This window comes from Lissotriton helveticus, chromosome 3_1, assembly GCF_964261635.1.
Source record: "Lissotriton helveticus chromosome 3_1, aLisHel1.1, whole genome shotgun sequence".
NCBI lineage: Eukaryota > Metazoa > Chordata > Amphibia > Caudata > Salamandridae > Lissotriton > Lissotriton helveticus.
Genome location: NC_136061.1, coordinates 19,939,291 through 19,964,662, shown reverse-complemented (window position 1 = coordinate 19,964,662; position 25,372 = coordinate 19,939,291). Strand labels below are relative to the sequence as shown.

The 25,372-nt window shown below is 47.8% G+C and overlaps 1 protein-coding gene across 2 annotated transcripts in view; it reads left to right on the top strand.

Annotated features, from left to right (window-relative positions):
• Positions 1–209: 209 nt before the first annotated feature.
• LOC144822047 (uncharacterized) overlaps positions 210–25,372 on the top strand; it is a 123,129-nt gene continuing 97,966 nt past the window's right edge. For both annotated transcript variants that reach the window (XM_078679116.1, XM_078679115.1), the window contains exons 1-3: positions 210–340; positions 9,304–9,430; positions 15,978–16,070. In XM_078679116.1, the coding sequence (XP_078535242.1) occupies positions 317–340; positions 9,304–9,430; positions 15,978–16,070 (244 nt within the window). In that variant the 5' untranslated portion in view covers positions 210–316. The remainder of the gene's footprint in view (positions 341–9,303; positions 9,431–15,977; positions 16,071–25,372) is intronic.

Here is a 25,372-nt window from a genome sequence, read left to right as displayed (position 1 = left end):
GCCCCTGGCACAGCTCTTGGCCTCACTCCAGGCACAGCTCTTGGCCCCGCCCCTGGCACAGCTTGTAGCCCCGCCCCTGGCACAGCTCTTGGCCCCGCCCCTGGTACAGCTCTTGCCCCACCCCTGGCACAGCTCTTGGCCCTGGCACAGCTCTTGGCCCCACCCCTGGCAGAGCTCTTGGCCCCGCCCCTGGCACACTCGTGGTCCCGCCCTCGGCTCCCTGCACACCTGTCGTCCATCGCTTGCTCTTAGCTCAGTCCTGCTTGCGGCTTGTCCTGTGGCGGCCACTGAGAGGGGCTCCTGGATCAGCAGAACTATGCCTCCGCAGTGCCCACAAAAGGTGAGAGATGCCCTGGTCCTGGGCTTTGTGTATGTAGCCTGAACCCACATATCTGTGGCACAGTGCCCCCAACACTGGTCTTTATTTCCACAGAGCTCTCTGCTCCAGGAGGGGTGTGACTCATCCTCTAAGAGTATAAGAGAAATGTGTATCAGTATCCTGATACCTGTCATGTTTTCTAATATTGCCCCTATTGCTAAGGTTATACTTCCTTTCGGAGGGCTCATGTGGAGGAGACCTTCCTCTGGATTGAGATCTGCTTTCTTTATTTTTCTTTTTTTGTTATTGTCCCACTTCTTCTTCGAAGAGTTGCCTGCTTAAAGGTGTCCTTCTTGGGAATACTCATCAGTTATGGTTTTAATGCTTTCCCACCCAAACTGTCTCTGCCTAACTCTGCATACGCAGTCTCAATAATTTTAGGTAATTCATGATCCTGTTGTAAAGGACTGAACTCCCATACCTGTGGCACAGTGCCCCCAACACTGGTCTTTATTTCTCCAGAGCTCTCTGCTCCAGGAGATGTGGCTAAACCTCTAAGAGTAAAAGGTGAGAGATGCCAGGGCTTTGTGTTTGTAGCCTGAACTCACATATCTGTGACACAGTGCCCCCAACACTGGTCTTTATTTCTACAGAGCGCTCTACTCCAGGAGGTGTGACTTAGCGTCTAAGAGTATAAGGTGAGAGATGCTCTGGTCCTGGGGGCTTTAGTAGGCATTCACTAGCATGCGGTCTCAATATTTAGGGGCATCTTGGGTGCTGGAGACTCGGAACCTTGGGGCGCTTTGATTAATAGGAACCTGGTGTACTGCTGCCACCTGGCATCTGTGCATTATCTCCCCCCTACACCCACCAGACCTGCAGCTTTCTTCTTTTTGAATTGAGGTCTTGTTTTTGGTTTGTCTTCTTTTTTGGAAGTATACTCTGTAGTCTGTTGTTTGTCGCTGGACTTTATCCACTCTTCTTGCCTGTCTGACTGTCCTTCCTTCTTGTAGTTTTTCGTTGAACCCTGCAAGGAATTAATCGAATGTGTATCAGTATTCTGATACCTGTCCTGTTTTCTAATATTGCCCCTATTGCTAAGGTTATACTTCCTTTTGGAGGGCTCCTGTGGAGGAGACCTTCCTCTGGATTGAGATCTGTTTTCTTTATTTTTCTTTTTTTGTTATTGTCCCACTTCTTCTTCGAAGGGTTGCCTGCTTAAAGGTGTCCTTCTTGGGAATACTCATCAGTTATGGTTTTAATGCTTTCCCACCCAAACTGTCTCTGCCTAACTCTGCATACGCAGTCTCAATAATTTTAGGTAATTCATGATCCTGTTGTAAAGGAGTCAACTCCCATACCTGTGGCACAGTGCCCCCAACACTGGTCTTTATTTCTCCAGAGCTCTCTGCTCCAGGAGATGTGGCTCAACCTCTAAGAGTAAAAGGTGAGAGATGCCAGGGCTTTGTGTTTGTAGCCTGAACTCATATATCTGTGACACAGTGCCCCCAACACTGGTCTTTATTTCTACAGAGCGCTCTACTCCAGGAGGTGTGCCTTAGCGTCTAAGAGTATAAGGTGAGAGATGCTCTGGTCCTGGGGGCTGTAGTGGGCATTCACTAGCATGCGGTCTCAATATTTAGGGACATCTTGGGTGCTGGAGACTCAGAACCTTGGGGCGCTTTGATTAATAGGAACCTGGTGTACTGCTGCCACCTGGCTTCTGTGCATTATCTCCCCCACACCCACCAGACCTGCAGCTTTCTTCTTTTTGAATTGAGGTCTTGTTTTTGGTTTCTCTTCTTTTTTGGAAGTATACTCTGTAGTCTGTTGTTTGTCACTGGATTTTATCCACTCTTCTTGCCTGTCTGACTGTCCTTCCTTCTTGTAGTTTTTCGTTGAACCCTGCAAGGAATGAATCGAATGTGTATCAGTATCCTGATACCTGTCATGTTTTCTAATATTGCCCCTATTGCTAAGGTTATACTTCCTTTCGGAGGGCTCCTGTGGAGGAGACCTTCCTCTGGATTGAGATCTGTTTTCTTTATTTTTCTTTTTTTTGTTATTGTCCCACTTCTTCTTCGAAGAGTTGCCTGCTTAAAGGTGTCCTTCTTGGGACTACTCATCAGTTATGGTTTTAATGCTTTCCCACCCAAACTGTCTCTGCGTACACAGTCTCAATAATTTTAGGTAATTCATGCTCCTGTTGTAAAGGATTGTACTCCCTTTGGTGTTGACGGATTGCCACTGATGCTGCTTCCCCTTTAATATTTGGTAATATTATAGTCGATACCTGGGCATAATTACCTAGTAATTTCATCCCTACATTCAGAGCAGGTTCTGCTCCGTACTCATTTTGTATTTGTCTTAATGCATCTGGTATTACTGCTAATGACGGGATACAATGTGTTCTGGTCTATATGGCAGCAAAAACTGTACCCCAAGAGGTACAATCCTCTACTTGTGGTGTTAGCCCCATGGGCAAGCAGATTGTCAGTAATCTGTGTTTTTCATAAGGGCTGGTATTCGGGAATACTGCTTCTAGCTGTGTTATTTTTTTAGATACCCGAATGGCCTTTGTTTGCGTTTTGCAGGCATTTTACCCATTACTGCATGTACAGTTTGTGGTGTAATTTTAGTTGCTGTATTTTGACCTGTATTTGTGTTTGTTGTAGCCGTTGCTGGCTGCACCCTGAGTGTCCTCATGACGAACTGTGTCATATTTTTGTAAAGTTTTATCAGTTCTTTATTAAGTGTACGCAAGTCTCCTCCTGGCATTGTTTCAATGTCAGGATATAGTGTGTAGGCCGCTAATACTGGCCATGTCGCTCCGTCTCTTTCGAGCGGACCGAGTCTTACTTTATTTCTTGTATGGTGGAGGGTGCCTTTAAACCAGTATAAATGTTCCTGTTATGCTAGTGGAACTTCAAATTCCTTGTATGGGCAACATTCGTCCGGTATTCCACTTTCTGTGTAAAATGAAATGTTTTTGTTCTTGCATTTGCAACTGGGAATATAACCCATGAATAGAATGCCTCTGTTCTATATGATTCGTGTGCCTCAATCGCGAAAGCTACCGGTCCACCCCTGGATGTTAGACCATGTGCACCTAGCTTTATGGTAACAGCATTCCTAACATTTTCTGCGATGTGAATTGCATCTGCATCGTCTTCCTCATCTGAGAGGTGCAGATTTTGCACAACTCTATTATGTTTTCTGTTTCTTCAGTCATTGTTTTTAGATAAGAAGAACTTTTCAAGGCAACTAAGGTAAGGTGTTTTGCACAGTTTAGGAACAATGTGTCCTGCAAGCTTGATAAACCCACAGCCAATAAATAGGATTTTTGCCTACTCAGCTGTGGCGGAGTTTGTGCCCACCCACTCCAAACATCTCTGGGGAATTGTGAGTAGGGGTCTCTGAGACTAGCACGACTAAACTACTCAGATTCTACTGTTAAATAAATACCCAAACAACGGTGGTGCCATGTCGTAAAGTTCCTATAAAACCTATACAGAATCTGCGCATTCGGACAGCATACATTGCAGGATTGGTGTAAGACTTATTCTGTACACTCCCACCGGGTATGTTGGCCTTTTGCACCAGCTAGCTCACAGTGCCACTAGAATCTCCTTTTACCAAGGAGAGAATAATTCTTGGCAACCATCGAACATGACAACCCTTATCCCTCAGGACTGTAGAAAACAATATGCTACTTTTCGCTCTTGCTTAGTCTGACTTAGAGACATACACTTAATAAACAGGCTGTGCCTTTTCAATAAGTATTTTTTGAACAGTTGTTATTCTGGTGTAAAATAGATGAGCTGCAACAACCGTTAGACAGTAGCATATATATAGGATTAGAAGCACTATGAAAGTAAACGGATGGTAAAGCTCTACCATCTTGCAGTAATTATGAATCCATACAAGTATATAAAATACATGATACTAAAAAGATGCATACTCCTACGATGTCTCCCTAACTAGATGTACCTAAGTGTACCTAGCATGTGTGTAGGTGTTAAGCCAAGAATCCATCTAGGATAAAGTCAATCCCATTACCTGAATTGAGAGACTTTGGGACCCCGTCCTGGTCTCGAGTTGGACACTCTGCGAGGGATGCTAGACCACTACGAGCTGGAGTATCTGCATGCAGGAACCTCAGCGTCTCTGGTCAGTGTGTCGGCCGGGAAGTCCTGGTCTCCTCTGTCTATCTTAGCAAGATGTGATGTATATATACCCATAGGCCTCCCCGGGGGTCCTACCTCCCTGTATTTCTGTGTCGGACTTAGGATGACGTTGGGAATTAACTTTGTAAATAGATATTATACAGAAGATGTTAGTCCTGCTGCGCTTCCAAGAATCCTCATGCATAATGTATGAGATTTTGAACTAGGGAAAACCTGCCTTGTGAATGCAGTGTCGTATCTAGGTAAAAGGTCAGTCCATGTAAACCATTATACGTGTAATGTAGGGAAGAATGTAGGTGAAGGGTTACAAAGTTACATGGGCATATATCAGGTTACCTATATGGAATATAACAGTTTGATGGAAGGGACGGCCGGTTAAGCGCCCCCTACCTCAACTGGCTGCGGCAAAAACATGGGGTAAATATCTTCTTAATGGAGGTTTGAGCTTTATCCAATGAATTAAAGGTGTTGACAAATTTGCCCAGCTCACAAATAAAGGGATCCCCGAAAAGGTTGCCCTCTGTTATTGTACCTGCCTCAGAAGTGGAAAGTTCCCCCAACTTGGGGTCAATCTTAATCAGTAGCGATCTGCGCCGTTCGGTAAAAAGCACGCAATTCATGTACCCCAGAAAAATAATGGCTCGTTGAGCCCAGCTGGACAGAGTATCTGGAAATATGATGGAACCCAGAGGCTTTTGATTCCTCCGCCATGTCCATAATCTTCCTCACAGGCCCTGCAATGTCCAGGAGTTTATCCTGGCATGAGCGCCATGATCTGTCCATGCCCTTCTTGGGGTCCTGGACATACTTAGCGAGGAAGGTGGCCATCTTGGTGTCTATCTCTGGTGTGAGGGCCACCTTCCCCTTTAAAGATGGCATAGGGCACTCCAACTTGAGGCTGCTCCTCACCTCCTTATCGAGAGGTTTCCACAAGCTGCCTGCAATGCAGGCTGCTACTTTGGGCACAGGGCACCACTCCGCTGAATGCGAGTGTAACAGGTCATCAGAGTGTAGCAGATATGCTTCCTGGTGCTGTATCATGCCAGTGGAGGAGTCTGCGCCAGTTAGGGGAGTAGCAGTTGGGTGCCAATGTTTGTAAGATTCCCATCCCCGTCTCAGGTGTTGGGGGAGTCATCCCCATCCCCATGGTCATTCAGAGGGGAAGTGGCAAGGGGGTTCCCCGAAGGACCCGGGAACTGAAGGTCCTGCAAAGGCTGTGAATCCGTAAACGCCTTCTTGAGGCGTGAAAATGCATCTAAATCAACTCCAGGACCATCATCTGCACTTGCTCTTATTCAGGATTTGAGATGGGGTAGGAACAGGGGTAACTGGCTTGCCTTGAGGTAAGGGGGCCGAGGGCCCAGTAGCGGCTTCCGTCTGGTTAAGGGGTTTTTGGCATTGCGCCTGAAGAGCCATGGTTTTATTTTCCAGGGGAGCTATCACCTGTGAGACTGCCTTAAGGATGGAGGCATCAAACACCTCACAGAAATGCTCATCAATTGGGCGGTAAGTAACCTCTTCCTCCTTCACATAATCCTCAGCACCTTCAAATTCCATAGTGGGTGTGGTGAGCGCACGGGCAATATGGCAGGTCTAGTACCTTTAGGAATGATAACCCCTATGTAGGAGGAGATTTAAGAAAGAGATTCCACTTGGGACGTGCACCCCTTAATTTAATGGGGATATAGAAAGCATGGGAATTTCCAACCATAAAGCACCTCAGGTCTGCTAGTCTTAACCACACAGGTGTTTGTTCTCCAGGCGGTGGCTCGATGAGCAAACAGTAATAAATGCCTTTAGCAACTAACGTTTTCAAAGAAACTGTCTTGTTTCATTCGAGCGGTAACTGACAAAAGTAAACTCTTCCCCGTGATTAATACAGCAGCCGAAGCACTTTGCTGCAAAACGTCAGTGAAACTGACGTGCTCCGGCTGCCAGGGGGGGGTAAAGACGTGCAGAACGCGTAATGTGAACACGCGGGGTCCTGCCATAGAATTTAAGAGGGCCGATTCCCAACTAGCTGCAGTCAGTTTTCACCAACAGCGACCTAATCTTGACTGTTGTAGAGGTGGAATTTTCTTTCCTTCTCCGTAAAGGTAGAATGGAACAATGGAGCATCTAGCCAAATATAATCCTTATCTGGGTAAAGGTGAACCTAAAAACTGGTGGATTGCTCATATTTTATCTAGATCATGTCACAGTTGCCCGGAGAAGGTTGAAGACGTAACATATTTTCTGCTTCTTTGTCCAACATTTGCCAATCCAAGGGTAAAACGGCTCAAGTAAATGCTGAAAAACCAGAGTGTTCGAAGGGTGAAGCTCCGAGTGGATTTATTTAAAGCGGATACTTCAAGACCTCTGATCTTTGCGGTGTCACATTATTTATTGGTTGCACAGAAATGGGGAACGCTCGGCCCCTAAATAATTTGGTTTCTCTCAATTACCATGTGAAATCGGTAATTAATTTTTAATGTTCTATTATGCGTAGGCTATCCAGTTTTAGGTTTAAACCTATAATAACTGATAAAACCCCACCGAAAGGGAAATAGACCTCACCAGTTTAAACTTATAAACACTGAAAAACACCTGAACAGCCACAAACTAAATGTCATTCCTAGAAAGGAAAAGGAGAGTGAAAGAGTCATATTTATTTCTACCTGGAGGGGCTTATACAATGTAACTGTGTTATACAAGGTAGAAGCAAGAAAGACTGGGCTAACATATTCTGCTTGAGTTTTGTTGTTTAGGGATGTCACTAAAGCATTGTTTCTTCTTACTTTTGCTATTTTTCAGTTTTGTGGTCTTTGGTCTAAAGATGGAGGGTTTAAAAGCATGTTTTCATTCTTATTTAATTATTTTATAAACTGTAGAGAATCAGGAAATATCAAAATCATATTCGATAGTTTGGTTATGTTTGATACTTTTACTGATAGGTAAAATGGCATGTTTCAAAGGAATCTTTCCCAATATGTACCATCACATTTACCACAGACAGAGAATGGGTGAAAATCTCTGATACATCAACACCCTTTCCTAACGAGCAACTAGGATAGTGGTGAAAACATGAAACCAGACTTTTGGAAAACATGGAACGGAGTGCCATTTGGAATGCTGCTGCAAAATGTTTTTACCAAGTTCAACAAAGATTGGTGTGACATTGTTTATATTTGCATTGATTCAGCTATGTATATGAAAAATTTGTGTGATGACCTGTGAAAAACGATACCTTGGCTTAAATGCTTCCCTGTAAGAGATCCTTGCCACTTTGTAGATGGTATGCTGAAAGCATCTTTACAATCTTCAGAGTTAACTAAGAATGCTAATGACTTTGTAGTCCATTCTGGTGCACTGTTTCGTTGTGCGCGGGAACTAAAACACAAATATTTCTCATTTTGTAATTTGCGTGGCATCATAGAAAGAGTCATCCCAACTGTGTTTAGATGGTGATTCTCAGTCTTAGAGGCCATAAATGCTATATTATCCATGTGGCGACCATTCACAGAATTTCTGCTTAGTGATGATGCCAAAGGCAAGAAATGTGAGAATCTCCGTTCGCATACTGACTGTGATGTGAAAAAAAGTACACTTTACTGCATTCTTAGATTTTTACAGGAAGACATAACTGCTGTAGAGGACGTAATTAAAAAACTAGAATCTTGAAACATCCTTGTCTACCGAGTGTTCAGCCTAATTGGTATAGCTGTGAAACATCTTGAAAGTAGGCTGGGAGACAATTTTAGTGACTTAGGCACTGCAACATGTTCCATGTTGAAATGGTTATCACTTGGTAAGGAAAGAAATGTTGAGGAGCAATTCAGGAAATTTTATTTTACAATGCAAGAGAAATGGCTCTTCACCAACCATGGCATTTGAAGTCAATGAAGCCTCACTGGGACTCTGCACAGGTTCTAGATCCCTTCCATAAAGGAGAATTTTCTCCAGACTTTGAAAAGTACTGCTTCATTTTTTACCGCTCCAATTACTCTGCGGGCATATGCACCCAGTTCAAAGCATATGTTGCAGAACCTGTCCCAGAGAATCATAATCTTCAGGTGCACCAGTATTGGTATTGAAAGCTATGTCTGTGGCCAGAGTTTGCAAATTGTGTACGTGCTATTTTGGAGTTGCCTTTCTGAAGTACCAATGTTGAGAGGGTCTTTTCACAGATAAAAGTTTACATGGGAAGGAAAAAGCAAGTGCGCATGACCAAAGACTAACTGAAGAAGTATTGTAATAAGTTTGATTTGTAAAAATGTATTTGGACTCATAAACACTGTACGTACACTGTCTACATGCTATGCACTATCAGTGTAGAAAGTAAGGAACAATAAAAGCAAAACACTCCATGAACACCGGAAAAACACTGCATTCTGTTGTTTTTATGGCGCGAACGTTTGTAATTACTGATAAACACTGTTTTTTTTTAAGGTATTGAAAATACTGAAAACCCCCCACCAGAATTTGCAAAAACTAGAAACTGAAAACAGGAAAGCCTAATTATGCGCTACCCTTCAAGCTATTATTTGTATGATAATGAGTGCCTGCTGTTTTAACATTTTTATGTTATGAACTTTTTGTACTGTTTTCAAGTTTTTTAGGATTTGGCAAAAAATAAAGTAATTCTGACCTGATTTCATCTCTAGATTTAGTATCGGATAACCCCAATAGTTCTGAGGGCATGGCACGTTGTACGAGGCTACTGTTAGGGAAGATGAGGACACTGCTGAAGGAGAAGTGAGATTATCAGGTACTCTTGATTGAAGACATTTCACTGACTTGTCCAATTTGCTCTTCCAGGACGCCGGCACATTCCAGGATGTTGCTACCTGTTTCTCTGACCAGGAGTGGACGCTGTTACATGAATGGCAAAAGGGACTTTACGATAATGTGATGAAGGAAATACACCAAGCCTTAATCTCATTGGGTAAAATACTGTTTCTGGTTTCAAAGTTTTCTAAATATGTGGCATGCTGGGTAGGGTTTCTAAAAATGTCTGCATAGACGTCACCTGGCACTTTTACTGAACATACGACCATACATGTCACTATACTATATAGACCTCAGAACAACTTTTGATGTATTTGCCATATTTCATCATACTTACTCAAAAAAGAATATATTTGTTGTATGGTTAGTATACTTTTATTAGCATTTCTTCCATTCCTTATTTTTTTCATCTACTGTTGAGCATAGTCTACATGGTTCGCTCTTGCTGTTTAGTGCCAAGGGTTTGCTAAAGGCTACAAAATAACATTTCTACTGTATTTAAATTGGTGATACAGCTGTGAAACACAGCACACAGTACATTATTAAGTGGTGATACAATTCTTTTAGGTGTAACAGTATTGTGTTCCTTGTGTCAAATATAGTGAATCGAGATATGGGGCTTTTTCATACCATTGGGCCCATCTACCCATTGGATTTTATCAGTTCATTGTAGCTGTTGCCTTATAATGAGTACAAATGTTTTGCTTATTTTTTACTTCAAAGATGTATTGTGTTTAGCTTGTGTGTTTTGTTTTAATATATTGTTTGGTGACAGCTCTGTAGAAACCAAACATTCTAATAGATACTTGTACTGATGATTCCTAACCCTTTGACTCCTCCCAGGTGCCAGGCTTGATCTCAGATGGGAAAGTGAGTGAGACCCGTGGCTCTACCACATAGGGGCTCAGATGGGGAAGTGAGTGAGACCTGTGAATGCACCACACATGAGCTCAGATGGGAAAGTGAGTGAGACCTGTGACTCTACCACACATGGGCTCAGATGGGAAAGAGAGTGAGACCTGTGACTCTAACGCACATGAGCTCAGATGGCAAAGTGTGTGAGACCTGTTGCTCTATCACACATGAGCTCAGATGGGAAAATAAATGAGACCTGTGACTCTACCACACATGAGCTAAGATGGGAAAGTGAATGAGACCTGTGACTCTAACGCACATGAGCTCAGATGGGAAAGTGTGTGAGACCTGTGGCTCTAACGCACATGAGCTCAGATGGAAAAGTGAGTGAGACCTGTGACTCTAACGCACATGAGCTCAGATGGGAAAGTGAATGAGACCTGTGGTTCTACCACACATAGTTCAAGTTCAAGTTCAGAATTTGTATAGCGCACTACTCACCCGGAGGGTCTCAAGGCGCTTGAGGGAGGAGGGGGGAGTACTTTACTTATCGAATATCCAAGTTTTAAGTTGCTCTCTGAAGGAGAGGTGGTTCTGTGTAAGGCGTAGGTGGGTGGGGAGAGAATTCCAGGTTTTGGCCGCTAAGTAGGAGAAGGATCTTCCCCCCATGGTGGATTTGTTGATGCGCGGGATAGCGGCTAGGGCCTGATTGGACGAACGGAGTTGGCGGGTGGGGGTGTAAAAGGACAGGCGCGTGTTAAGGCATTCGGGTCCTAGGTCGTAAAGGGCTTTGTGTGCATGGGTGAGGAGTCGGAACGTTATCCTCTTGTTGACGGGGAGCCAGTGGAGGTCTTTCAGGTGACCGGAGATGTGAGCTTGGCGGGGGATGTCAAGTATGAGTCAGGCTTAGGCGTTTTGGATGCGTTGGAGTTTTTTCTGTAGTTTGGCTGTGGTTCCTGCGTAAAGGGTGTTTCCGTAATCCAGTCGGCTTGTGACCAGTGCGTGGGTGACCGTTTTTCTTGTTTCGGTGGGGATCCAACGGAATATTTTTTTGAGCATGCGTAGGATGTTGAAGCATGATGAGGAAACGGCGTTGACTTGTCTGGTCATCGAGAGGGAGGAGTCCAGGATGAAGCCCAGGTTGCGGGCGTGGTCCGTTGGCTTGGGTGCGTTTCCCAGGGCATGTGGCCACCATGAGTCGTCCCATGCAGAGGGGGATGATCCTAAGATGAGGACTTCCGTTTTGTCCGAGTTCAGTTTGAAACGGCTGTTCTTCATCCACTCGGCCACTTCTTTCATCCCGTCATGTAGGTTGGTTTTGGCGGAGTTTGGGTCTTTGGTGAGGGAGAGGATCAGCTGGGTGTCGTCTCCGCAGGAGATGATGTTGAGGTTGTGTTGGCGCGCGATGGATGCGAGGGGACTCATGTATACGTTGAAGAGGGTGGGACTGAGTGATGATCCTTGTGGTACGCCGCAGATGACTTCGGTGGGCTCCGATCTGAAAGGGGGAAGGCGGACTCTCTGGGTTCTTCCGGCGAGGAACGAGATGATCCAGTCCAATGCTTTTCCTTGTATTCCGACGTTGTTGAGGCGTTGTATGAGGGTGCTGTGACAGACAGTGTCAAAGGCTGCGGAGAGGTCAAGTAGGATGAGGGCGACTGTTTCTCCGTTGTCCAGTAGTGTTCGAATGTCGTCAGTTGCTGCGATGAGGGCGGTCTCCGTGCTGTGTTTGGCTCGGAAGCCGGACTGTGAAGGGTCGAGGGATTTGTTGGATTCGAGGAAGGTGGCGAGCTGACTGTTGACGGCCTTCTCAATGACTTTGGCAGAGAATGGGAGGAGCGAGATGGGGCGGTAGTTCTTAATTTCAGACGGGTCTGCTGTGGGTTTCTTCAGAAGGGCGCTGAGTTCGGCATGTTTCCAGCTTTCCGGGAAGGTGGCGGAGTTGAGGGAGCAGTTGATGACGTCTCGGAGATGGGGTGCGATGATGGAGTCTGCTTTGTTGAAGATGTGGTGGGGACATGGGTCGGTTGGCGATCCTGAGTGGATGGAGTTCATCAGGTGGATGGTGTCTTCAGTGGTGATTGGGTTCCAGGCGTAAAGGTTGTTAGAGGGGGGATTTGGTTCGGGGGTGGGTGGGGTGGACTGGTCACCGGACTTGTTTTCAAAGCTGTTATGTATGTCGGCAATTTTGTTGTGGAAGAAAGAGGCTAGGGAGTGGCAGAGGTCTTGGGATGGGGTGATGTCGTTGGTGCCGGCGGTGGGGTGGGTACATTCTTTGACGATGTTGAATAGTTCCTTGCTGTTGTGGGCGTTGTTGTCAAGTCGATCCTTGAATGCAGATTTCTTGGTGGATCGGATTAGTTGGTGGTGTTTGCGGGTGGCGTTCTTGAAGGTGGTTAGGTTGTCAGTGGTTGGGTTTTTTCTCCAGGCTTTCTCGAGAGTACGACAGAGCTTCTTGGATGTCTTAAGGTCATCGTTGAACCAGGGGGCTCTTTTGCTACTTTGCTTGTTTAGATGGTTTTTCAGGGGTGCTAGTTCGTCGGCGCTGTGGGTGATCCATTGTGTGAGGTTGGTGGCAGCTTGGTTTGGGTCCGATGTTTTGGCAGGAGGGTTATTGTGAAGCGAAGTAAAGAGCTGGTCGGTGGTAATTTTGTTCCAGTTTCTTCGAGGGATTGGTTGAGGGAGGTTGTGGGTCGTGGTCTTTTTGTAGTTGAAGTGGATGCAGCTGTGGTCCGTCCAGTGGAGAGCTGTGGTGTGGTTGAAGGAGATGTGCTTGCTGGAGGTGAAGATTGGGTCGAGTGTGTGCCCGGCATAGTGGGTGGGGGTATCAACAAGTTGTTTTAGTCCGAGGTTGGCCAAGTTGTCCAGGAGGGTGGTGGTGTTGCTGTCGTTTTTCTTTTCCAGGTGGAAGTTGAGGTCTCCCAGTAGGATGTAGTCCTCAGAGGGGAGGGGCTGATGAAGTCAGTGATGTCTTCGTTGAATCGAGTGCGGGGTCCTGGTGGTCTGTAGATGAGGGTGCCTCTGAGTGTGGTTTTGGGGTCGGTGTGGATCTGGAAGTGAAGGTGTTCGGCGGCTGCGAGGTTATCGTCTGAGCTGGTCGTGATGCGGATGGAGTTCTTGTGTACGATGGCGATGCCTCCTCCTGTTTGGATGGTGCGGTCTTTTCGGATGATCTTGTAGCTGTCCGGTATGGCTATGGCGATGTCGGGAGCTGATGAGGCGTTCATCCAGGTTTCTGTAAGGAAGACGACGTCCGGCGAAGTGGTGTCGAGTAGGTTCCAAAGTTCAATGGCGTGTCTGTGGACCGAGCGGGTGTTGAGTAGGATGCACTTCAGGTGGTTAGTGTCGGAGCTCTGTTTGGAGTTTGTAGATTTGGTGTGGGGCCTGATGCAGTCGAACTTGCAGGAGTGGCAGGTGAAGGGTCCATGGGTGTGTCCTGGTGCGGCTTGGTAGCAGTCTGGGAGACGGCCGGGGTTGAGTGCTGAGAGGGATGCGGCATCGTACGTTATGCGGGTGGAGTGGGATTTGCGAGGACCAGGGGGTCTGGCGCTGGGCGCGATCCAGGCGCGGACGGGCGTAGACGGGCTTACCTTTGGCGCACCTTTGGCGCGCATGGGGTGCGTCCGCTGCGCGTTAACGCTGCGCGCAAAAGCATCTGTCATATGTGGATGGTGGGGGTGGCGGGGGCGAGGGAGGAGCAGCTGGGAGGCGGGAGCGGGGTGCAGAGCCGGGCAGGGAGGCACAGCAACAACAACAAAATGGCTGTAAGCCAAAAGCGAACCAGGATTGGGGCACCAAGTAAATAAATGCGAAGAAAATGGCAGAGGCTCCGGCACAATCAGGCGCAAATGAGTCACACAGGCAGCACAGCACAACTGAAACGATCGCGAAAGCGCACCTTGGCAATACAGCGCTACGATACAAACAGAGTGAGCAAACAGGCAACAGTAGATGAGAGAGTACACTTGCAGTATAGCGCTACGATATAATTGAACAGAGCAATCAGGCAATAATGGTTCAGAGAGCACACTTGCAGTATAGCGCTACGATATCCAGCGGCAGGCAGAGCAGGGAGCAGCGTGGGGAGCGACCGCTTCTGATGAGATCAGGACGGTCACCTGGGCTCAGATGGGAAAATTAATGAGACCTGTGGCTCTATCACACATGGGCTCAGATGGGAAAGTGAGTGAGACCTGTGGCTCTCACACATGCGCTCAGATGGGAAAGTGAGTGAGACCCTTGGATCTACCACACATGGGCTCAGATGGGAAAGTGAATGAGACCTGTGGCTCTACCACGCATGAGCTCAGATGGGAAAGTGAGTGAGACCTGTAGCTCTACCACGCATGAGCTCCGATGGGAAAGTGATTGCACCCCATTCAGGAGGCTCTTCTGTCCTAACAACAGTCCAAGGTTCTACATCTGACCCTCCACAATCCGCACTCTTATGCGTCGAGATTGAGTGGAACGAGCTGTGTGGCTTGGATCTTTTGGCTGAAGTTGTGGATGTCATTCTGGCATCTCGCTGCCCTTCCATCAAGTCCATCTGTTAGTGCTGTTGGTCTCGATTTGTCTCCAGCCGTTTTTAGTTCATCCTAGGTATTCAACCTCCCCAGACCTTCTAGTTTTTTTTTAACAAAGACTTCTTTTCTGTCCAAAGTCCTGCCATCCTTTCTATGGAACAGTCTATTATTCCTTTCTGCCTCTCATCCATTCAGGAAGGAGAACAAGTTACTGGTGTTGGACCAACAATGTGTCCTAGGCTTCTGTATTGATGGGTCTAAAGATTATCTGAGTGGTGGTGAGCTTTTCATTGGTTTTGCCAGTGTGAAGGAGAAAAAGGCATTCTGGGAGCGAACCGTATCCCAACGGATTGTGCTCTGCATTAAACTTTGTTATACCTTGGCCAAAAAAAGAGATTTCGTAGGGCTTTGGGGTTATTCTACCGGAGCTAATGCTGCAAAACCAGTTCTAGCTCAGGAGATTCCCGTCTTGGACATCTGCCAAGCTGCTACATGGGCTTCTGCATGTACTTTAAGTTGACACCACCGTTCCTTGGCACTGATTCAACATATGAGGAATCTGCAGGCATAATGGTTCATCTAAAAACAAGGTAAGTCCCTTCAGTAGCCCCGTTTCTGGAGGACTAGTGGTGTGGATCTTTGAGGTAATGGGGGTCCATGGTATTCCACTCACTGCTGGTTATCACAGCAGTCTCCTAAACTGTGCCCTGCGCTTGAGGGTGTGGGAGCAAGGAGGAAAACTAACATCAGGGCACAGATGTGGCGCCTATATGCATGCTTGGAGCAGGAAGGAGTCGGGATAGAGGCTCATAGCGCCACATACCAGCACTACGACGATATTACAAGCTTCTCCAGGATCTTGGCTGGTGCCTGCGAGGATTCACAACACGAGGAATGTGAGAATAGATGCACTATCCACCAGAAAGATTGTTACTGACCCTACATAGCTCATTCGTCTGTGCCAGGCCATTAGTTCAATCTGCAGTGGCAGGCCTATAGGAAAGGGTGTGTTTGGGGGTAGTTGTGGTGTTTGTTTTATTCATGGAATACTGTTTACCGTGCTGTCCCGCTTGCGATTTGCACGTTGCGCTACTTTCTTCAGTCCTGTCTTCCTACCACAACTGGGGTCTGTGTGTTGCTTGTGCTTGTCTGTCTGACCTGTATCGTTGGGACAGCGATGGGGGGGCTCTGCTCCCAGTGGTCTGGTTGTGGTTACACTCCTGAAAGGTCTCGACATTGCTCAAGAGGGTACATTGTAACCCATGCTGTCACCTTCAAGAGTTTTATAATTGCAGCTTTGTTTTCTTTGTTTTTCCTTTTAAACAGGCCCGCTTATTTCCAGCTACATCTTTTCATTAAAACAGAAAGAAAAAGACATTCAGGTATTCAAGGACCACCCGGACACAGAGTACAGTGAAGGTGAGTCCCCGGGGGATTGTGACTGCACCACAGGTGGGATGGAGGACGTGTGACGTCAGATCGCATCACAGGTGGGATCTGATATGAACGTGACCTGTGAATGGACCATAGGTGGGATGGAAGACATGTGACGTCAGATCACATCATAAGTGGCATCTGATGGGATAGTGAATCAGCAACCAATACAATAAGGGGCCCCCTGAGAACGATGTAGGGCAAACCAGCAGGGGAAAAGAACCAGTTACAATCAAAGGAATGGCTGCCCTATATGTTTAAATTAATGGCTCAAATGAGTCCCAAGATTTCAGTTGCGCAGTTGTTGTGAGCTCACTACATTTCAAGGCCGCACCACATCATGTACAGAACAGGAGATAGGAAGGTACAAACATAGTTTTATTTATTTTCTTTTTTCAGAGAATACATTTTTTCTTTTAATTACATCGTAAAAAGACATTTAATATGACAAAAGTTCAATCATAAAAACAGCCCCACATTACCCTACACGTCATTCATTCAGATACAACAAAGTCACAAATCTAACATATCCTCATACAAACCATTCAACACATCCAACTCATAACAAACAAAACATCATAGTCCGAACAAATCCCAAAGTTGTAAACTGAAGATGTCCTGCATTGTCCTCTCAGCACAGTGCCGGAGACCCAAGGTGGTAATATCAGGACGGTGAGTGGAAGCGCCAACGCGCGTTTCGGTGCCAGGCCCGATCTACGGCCGCACCTTCATCAGGGCAAATACACGTAGGGAAATGGGGGGGCAGACAATAAACGGAAGGCAGCCAATCTACACCCAAGACGGGGGATCTACGGTGGGGATACCCCAAACTGAGTAGCACGCCACTATTCTCGAGAGGAGCGCGCCAAGGACAGACTTAACTCCCGGGGCGTCTCTGGGTCCATGCGGGTTCAAAAGGCTCCCGTCTTGAGATAGGCAGGTCTTCAAAGATCAGACGAATCTTTGCATCAAGGTAACTGCGTTCTTTTCAGAGTGGATTTCAATGCAAACAATCCCTAGCAGTCAGGTGTAGAGACTGCCAGCTGATCGATTAACGAGCTCCTCGGTTTCTTCAAAAAGGGCCTCGAGGGGAGTCAGGATCAAGGGCTCAGTCGCTGGTACGCTTAACAAGAGGGGCCCCGGAGCGATTCATACCAATCGGTTCAGTGGCTTGTTCGCTCTAGTAAGCAAAGGCTCCGGCCGGGAGAGCTCCATCGTGAGTCCTGTCGGTAATGCGGGTTACGACGCACACAAACCAGTGATAGTGAGTCAGACCTGTGGCTGTACCGAATTCAACAAGGGTCATATGCACTGTTCCCTCTAGGCCGCGCGCGCGCACCTTCCCTGACGTCAGCGCGCATCACCTAGCGTGGAGCGCGCACACAGGACGTCGCTAGAGAGTCGCGCCGCCCGCCGCTTTTAAAAACGCGAGCGGAGCGAACATGAGGCACTTTTCCAGTGGTGGCGGCGGGCGTGAGGAGTGCGGAGTGCAGGTAAGGAGGCAGGGGGGGGGGCTGGTGGCGATTATGGTGTTTGCGGCTGCATGGGCGCGTGGCAGACTGTGGCCTTTTGTTTAAATATTGCTGACAATCAGAGCACCTTCACGGGCTCCGATTAACAGCACTTTCCAAACACAGCGTGTACTTTACAGGGGTGTGGAATTGTTTAAAAAATCTACTTGTCCAAGGGATTGTATAGAAATCTACTTGTCCTGCAAAAAAATCTACTTGCCTTACCTCTTTACTGAATCAATAATATAGACAGGCAAAAGTTTAAATTAGGTTGTAGACCGTGCGTTTTAGACAGTCAATACATTGAAGCTTCCATTTGGGAGAACAGTGTCAACAAAGGTTGCATATTCGAATCAGAAATTCCCAGTATAATGCACACCATGGTAATGTATAAGTCAGTATTCCATATTTACAGGATAACATTTTTTCATAAGTTATTTACAAACAATATCGGCTAGAACCAAGCTGCTACCCACTGCATTTAAGATTCATGCAATAGTCAGTGGTGGATATGAATGTGATCTGTGATAATGTCTAGATTAGGGTGTCCTGCTCAGGAAAGCATGACATTTCTAGCTGTCCTGGGAAGGCTAGGAGACAATTCTTTTTTTCCAAAGGGACGGCTCTTCAGATTTCAGCCCCACTTAGATCAAAACATCATCTCTGAAAGTGTGTAAGGCTTTCATGACTCAATCTTTGACACTGTGATACATAACAAGAAGTTTAGGGTGGGGAGGCACACTTAGACCTATGCTGAAGAAGTCTTACCAACATTACACAGTCAGTCCTAGAAGCATTATTAGGGAATGAAGTGCCCTTTGCAGCTGCATGTGAAATAAATCACTAAGCTTGAATCTTTACTGCACCAGAGACGTCTATCTAAGCATCCCAAAGAAAGAACCTGCAGCAGCTCGAAAGTCCACTTCAATACTGGTTTGCTGGGCAGTATTATCTTCCCCCAAGTCCAAGCCTCAATTTGTTATACAGGCTCATAAAACAGTGGCAGACACACCTTAAGGACACCATAAACTAACAGTTGAGGTCAGGGGTGAATTACCCTGCCCCTAGCTTGCTATATGGAACCAATACAAGGGCAGTTCATATACTGAACTGCACATGATCTAAAATAACATGTCAGGTGACTTGCTTTTTAAATAAAGTATACAGTGGTGTAAGAGGAAACCCAGGAAAAACATGAGCAACGTATCTTGCAGGACAAATCTCCTAGCAAAAAGAACCAGGGGTCTATTAAAAAAAAGCCAGAAGTAAAAACGGTTTTATTTTCAAAACATTCCCCTGTTCAGCTGTAGACTAGAGACTGACCTATCAAACTGTGGGGGCGTTTTGAGAGGGTATGGGTTCAGACATCGTAGAGGTGACCACCCACAATAGTTTGTGAATCGTTTTTACTTTCAGAATGGAGAGCAGTAGGGAAGGGAAGTGGGGGGATGGTGGTTTTACATCAGGGGTTTGAGAGGGGACAGAGGTGAGCATCCGACTGGAATCAAAAGAAAGAAGAGTAAACGTTGTCTAGAGAGGTTTTAGGATTTAGATCCAAAAGGAAGAGAATGAAGGCGACTTAGATGGGGAAAGAGATATTACATGAGGTTTAGACTGGGCACAAGACCAATGGCAGAAGGTTGAGACTGCAAGACAGACAAGTTGGACAGGGAATTCGAAAAATGACAGCGTGCTGAGATAGTAAACAAGAAAAGGAAGTGTCATTAACACAAGTTGATGTGGTTGACGTGTAAAGTAGGCGAGGTTCTGTTGTTGGCATTTTGTGATTTCTGATATAAACTAAAGCACCCAGCATAAGAACAATTTCACTTTCTTCTGCTGCATCTCCGGAGAGGTTTGTAACGCTCTTTCTGAGTTTCGCAGCTTTTAACGGGACATTCTACATGTAGTCTATTCACTTGCTTTGCATGTGATTACTTTCCAATAGCATAAAAAACAATCCTTCCTCACTGCCTTGGGGTACAGACCTTATCTCTGTAGTGCCATTTCAAGCACTGCTCCCTTGCAAAGATGTACCTCTAATATAAAATCCGAGGCATAGGCTAGAGAAAGCCAGCACAACACAAAGGACAGACTTCTAGGTCTAGAGAGACATTTACAGCCTGAAAGCCACAAGTCTTGCTGTTGTTAAGCAACAGAGAGCCTCACCAACCTATCTACTCTAAGCAGGATTTATTTGGACACATTTACGTTACTATGTCCGCTTTACTCTGTACACTTTTAAGAACTCCATTTCTATGTACTGCATAAACACACTATCCAGCCATACATGCTCCTTTGTTTATTTACCCCTCCCAGTACATTTGAGGTAACCATTCCACATACCTGCCATATCTTAGCGTGCAGTGCACCAGCTTCTTGTGGCTTAGCAGCTTCCAAATGAGAGTGCTGCGCCTCTAACCTAGACTCACCCCCACTTAGCTACATTGTGTGATCCTCGGCAAGTGTTTTATTTTTCTGGTCCTCCATTTCCCAATCTTGCAACATTAGCAGTGTTCACATAAAGGTTAACTCATTTTAATAAGAGCTACCTAACACTGCAGTACATTGCTAAACAGCAACGGAGCACTGTTTTTAACCCTAACTTTAAAAGTGCTTGCTAGGGGTAGTAGGGACAAAAAGAGCTTTCAGAGCCTTGCCTGTTATTGTTGTAAATGAGGTAAAATGTGGGATATTGGAACGCATGCGGGAACGCCTGTTGTTAGTCAGACCAGAGCTATAGTCGGGGCCACTGGAATAATGCAGCAAGAGAGGACGAAATTATGTGGCAGTCTCGAGTATATTATGCAGCAAGAAAAGGCAAAGTATGTGACATAATTCGGCACATTTTGTAATAGTATTCGTTTATTATTTCATCATTTTCAAACTTGGACACACTCTGTGGGCATTGGTTGCAACTCATTCGTATGAGGTGAACATCCAAATACAGCAATAATCAACAGAAAGGTGACCAGTCCGGCTTTACAAAGAGGCTTCCACTGCGCGGCAAAATGCAAAGTCGCATTTTAAGTGACTTTTTTATCGTTTGAGCTAGAAACAAATTTCGCAGCAGATGATGGATTATGTGGGAAATACTGCGGACGTTCGATCACAATTCCAGTGGCCCTGGCTATAGTCATTGTGAGGGCCTGAGGTCGCATCATGTAGCAGATGCTAATGGATGACATTTCTACTGACTTAAAGAAATCACCCCTAGTCTAGCGCCCCAGTGCTGCTTTAACCCCAACGAAGCAGCCCGCAACTTCACACAGTGGCTGACCGCCTGCGCCGACGACCTCGCACCACTGAAGAACCCTCCCAGCAAACCCAGAAGCAAGAAGGCCCCCTGGTTCACCGACTAACTCAAGGACTCCAAGAAAACCTGCCGCCTCCTCGAGAAAGCCTGGCTCCTCGACCGGACCACTGACAACATGACCGCCCTCAAACACGCGACCCGCAAGCACCACCAGCTCATCCGCACCACCAAGAAGAAATCACTGAAGGATCGACTGGACAACAACGCCCACGACAGCAAGGAACTCTTCAGCATCGTCAAGGAGTTCTCCAACCCCAGCACCGGCAACAACGACATCACCCCGTCACAAGACCTATGCGACTCCCTCACCTCATTCTTCCACCGCAAGATCGCCGACATCCACAACAGCTTCGGCGCCCCCTCCTCGCACCCAACCGCCGAACCAATGCACCCCACCGCCACCCTCCGCACCGGGACTGCAGTGACCACCGAAGACACAGCCCGCACGATGAACACCATCCATTTCGGATCTCCGACAGACCCCTGCCCCCACCACGTCTTCAACAAGGCCGACTCCACCATCGCACCCCAACTCCGGGACGTCATCAACACCACCTTCGACACCGCCACCTTCCCGGAGAGCCGGAGAGCTGGAAGCATGCCGAGCTCAGCGCCCTACTGAAGAAACCAACAGCGGACCCCACCGACCTCAAAAACATCCGCCCCATCTCGCTCCTCCCTTTTCCGGCCAAAGTCATCGAAAAGATCGCCAACAAACAGCTTGCCGCCTTCCTCAAGACGAATGGATCCCTTGACCCCTCGCAGTCTGGCTTCAGAGCCAACCACAGCACCGAGACCGCCCTCATCTCAGCCACCGACGGCATCCGAGCCCTTCTCGACAATGGGGAAACAGCGGCACTCATCCTCCTGGACCTCTCCGCCGCGTTCGACACTGTCTGCCACCGCACCCTAGTCCAACGCCTCGGCAACACCGGCATCCAAGAGAAGGCATTGAAGTGGATCATCTCGTTCCTCGCCGGAAGAACACAGAGAGTCCGCCTCCCCCCGTTTCACTCCAAGGCCACCGAAGTCATCTGCGGCGTCCCGCAAGGATCATCACTCAGCCCCACCCTCTTCAACGTCTACATGAGACCTCTCGCAGCCATCGCACGCCAACACAACCTCAACATCATCTCCTACGCAGACGACACCCAGCTGATCCTCTCCCTCACCAGAGACCCCGACACCGCCAGAACCAGCCTGCACGAAGGGATGAAAGACGTCGCCGAGTGGATGAAGAACAGCCGCTTGAAACTGAACTGACAAGACCGAAGTCCTCATCCTTGGACCATCACCCTCCGCCTGGCTCGACTCCTGGTGGCCCCCTTCCCTGGGCACCGCCCCCAAGCCAACAGACCACGCACGCAACCTGGGCTTCATCCTGGACTCCTCCCTCTCGATGACCAGACAAGTCAACGCCGTCTCCTCTTCATGCTTTCTCACCCTCCGCATGCTCCGCAAGATCTTCCGATGGATCCCGACCGAAACCAGAAAGACGGTCACCCAGGCCCAGGTCGACGGTCAACCACAGCCAAGCTACAAAAAAGACTACAACGCATCCAGAACGCCTCCGCCCGACTCATCCTGGACATCCCTCGACGCAGCCACATATCGGCCCACCTGAGAAACCTGCACTGGCTCCCTATCAACAAGAGGATCACGTTCAGGCTCCTCACCCACGCACACAAATCTCTCCACAACCTGGGCCCCAAATACCTCAATGACCGCCTGACCTTCCACCCGCCCACCCGCCAGCTACGGTCCGCTAGCCTCGCCGCCGTACCACGCATCGGAAGAGCCACCGCCGGAGGCAGATCCTTCTCCTACCTGGCGGCCTAGACCTGGAACTCCCTCCCCATCCACCTTCGGCTGACCCTGGACCACCTCGCCTTCAGGAGACAACTCAAGACATGCTTGTTCGAGCAGTAGCGGCCCCCTTCCCCCAAGCGCCTTGAGACCCTTCCGAGTGAGTAGCGCGCTATACAAATGTCATGATTGATTGATTGATTGATCCCTGACTTTAGCACACGCTGTGTTTGGAAAGTGTCTACGCTTTTGTTAGTAAAGCGCGGGGCAGACTGTGGCATTTTGTTTAAGTATTGCTGTTAATCGGAGCCCGTGAAGGGACTCTGATTGTCAGCAATATTTAAACAAAAGGCCACAGCTGTTGGGGAAACGAGCGGAACAGAGGCAAGAGGGCATAAAGGCACAAACACGAGACAGAAAGGCACAAAAAGGAGTGGGACACAGGGCAGAAGGGCACAAAAACGAGTGGGACACAGGGCAGAAGGGCACCAAAAACGAGTGGGACACAGGGCAGAAGGGCACCAAAAACGAGTGGGACAGAGGGCAGAAAGGCACCAAAAACGAGTGGGACAGAGGGCAGAAAGGCACAACAACGAGTGGGACAGAGGGCAGGAGGGCACCAAAAACGAGTGGCATTTGGCGCCGCAGACACGCGAGGTTTGGTTCCTGGCGCACATAGCCATGGATGCAGCGCACAGAGACCCTCCACTGCCGCACACAGAGGAAAAAAATTAGAGGGAACATTGGTCATATGTGTAGATCCTTCAAAGTTTTCCATAAGAAACTAACTGATGAAATAAAGAAATATTGAAATGAGTAGGAAAAAAACAACCATTTGTGACAACGTTTTCCATCCATAACTTTTTGTCACAATGGCTGATTTACCAAAGTAATATTATGTCCGCTAGACCCTTCTGGTTGCAGGGATATGTAGGGTTAGTAGCTTCTCCAAGAACCTGAGGAACCCAGAGCCAACCACTGAGCTGCACCTTATAATGGTTTTTCATTGTGTACCGAGTATAGCCCACCTCGTTGGTAAAATATGTGGAGTTAAGAATGGGTAACAAGGAAACATGTATTTCTGAAGTGGGCACCAGATATGTAGTTTAGGATCAGTGGTTGAGGAGAAGTGGTTATTTGTACATCTGTGGTTACAATCAATCAATCAATCAGCCAACTTGTAAAGTGCACTACATACCCACGAGGATCTCAAGGCGCTGGGGGGGAGGGGGCGGAGTGCTACTGATCGAACAACCAGGTCTTGAGCATCCTCCTGAAGGTCAGCAGGTCTTGGGTCTGTCGTAGGCTCAGTGGGAGGGTGTTCCATGTCTTGGCGGCGTGGTGGGAGAAGGATCTCTCGCCAGTGGTTGTTCTTTGGATGCGCGGGACAGTGGCGAGTGAGAGGTCGGCAGAGCGTAGCTGGCGGTTGGAAATGTAGAAGGAGAGCCGTCTGTTGAGGTAGGCTGGGACTGTCTTGTGGAGTGCCTTGTGTGCGTGGATGAGGAGCTTGAAGGATATTCTCTTGTTGACGGGAAGCCAGTAGAGGTTTCTCAGGTGGGGTGATTTGGTCGTGGTGTGGTACGTCGAGGATCAGTCGTGCCGTAGCATTTTGGATGCGTTGTAGTCATTTAAAGAGCTTGGTCGGGGCTCCCGCGTAGAGAGCATTTCCGTGGTCGAGCCTGCTGCTGACGAGGGCCTCGGTGACTGTCTTTCTTGTATCTGTCGGGATCCATCTGTAGATCTTGCGGAGCATGAGGAGGGTGTTGAAGCAGGAGGAGGAGACGGCGTTGACTTGCTTGGTCATTGAGAGCGTTGAGTCGAGGATGATTCCCAGGTTGCATGCGTGGTCGGTGGGTGTACGGCTGCTCCCAGTGCCGTCGGCCACCAGGAGTCGTCCCAGGCTGAGGGGTTGGAGCCGAGGATGAGGACCTCGTCTTGTCCGAGTTCAGCTTCAGACGGCTGGTCTTCATCCAGTCGGCGACGGCCTTCATTCCTTCGTGGAGGTTGGCTTTGGCGGTGATGGGGTCCTTGGTGAGGGAGAGGATCAGTTGAGTGTTGTCGGCGTAGGAGATTATGTTGAGCTTGTGCTGTCAGGCGACGTGTACGAGCGGGGCCATGTAAATGTTGAACAGTGTCAGGCCGAGGGAGGATCCCTGGGGTACGCCGCAGATGATCTCGGAGGCTTTGGACCGGAATGGGGGATGGCAGACGCTCTGGGTTCTGCCGGAGAGGAAGGAGGTGGTCCATTCCAGAGCCTTATCTTGGATCCCTGCGACGTGGAGGCGTGTGCGTAGTGTGTGGTGACAGACGGTGTCGAAGGCAGCGGAGAGGTCTAGGAGGATGAGTGCTGCGGTCTCACCACTGTCCAACAGGATTCTGATGTCGTCTGTGGCGGCGATGAGGGCAGCCTCGGTGCTGTGGTTGCTGCCGAACCCTGACTGGGAAGGGTCCAGGATTCTGTTTTCTTCGAGGTATCGGGTTAGCTGTCTGTTGACGATGTTCTCGATGACCTTGGCCGGGAAGGGGAGCAGAGAGATGGGCCGGAAGTTCTTGAGGTCTCTTGGGTCTGCCTTGGGTTTTTTCAGTAGGGCGTTGATCTCGGCGTGTTTCCAGCTCTCTGGGAAGGTCGCTGTCTTGAGGGAGAGATTGATGAC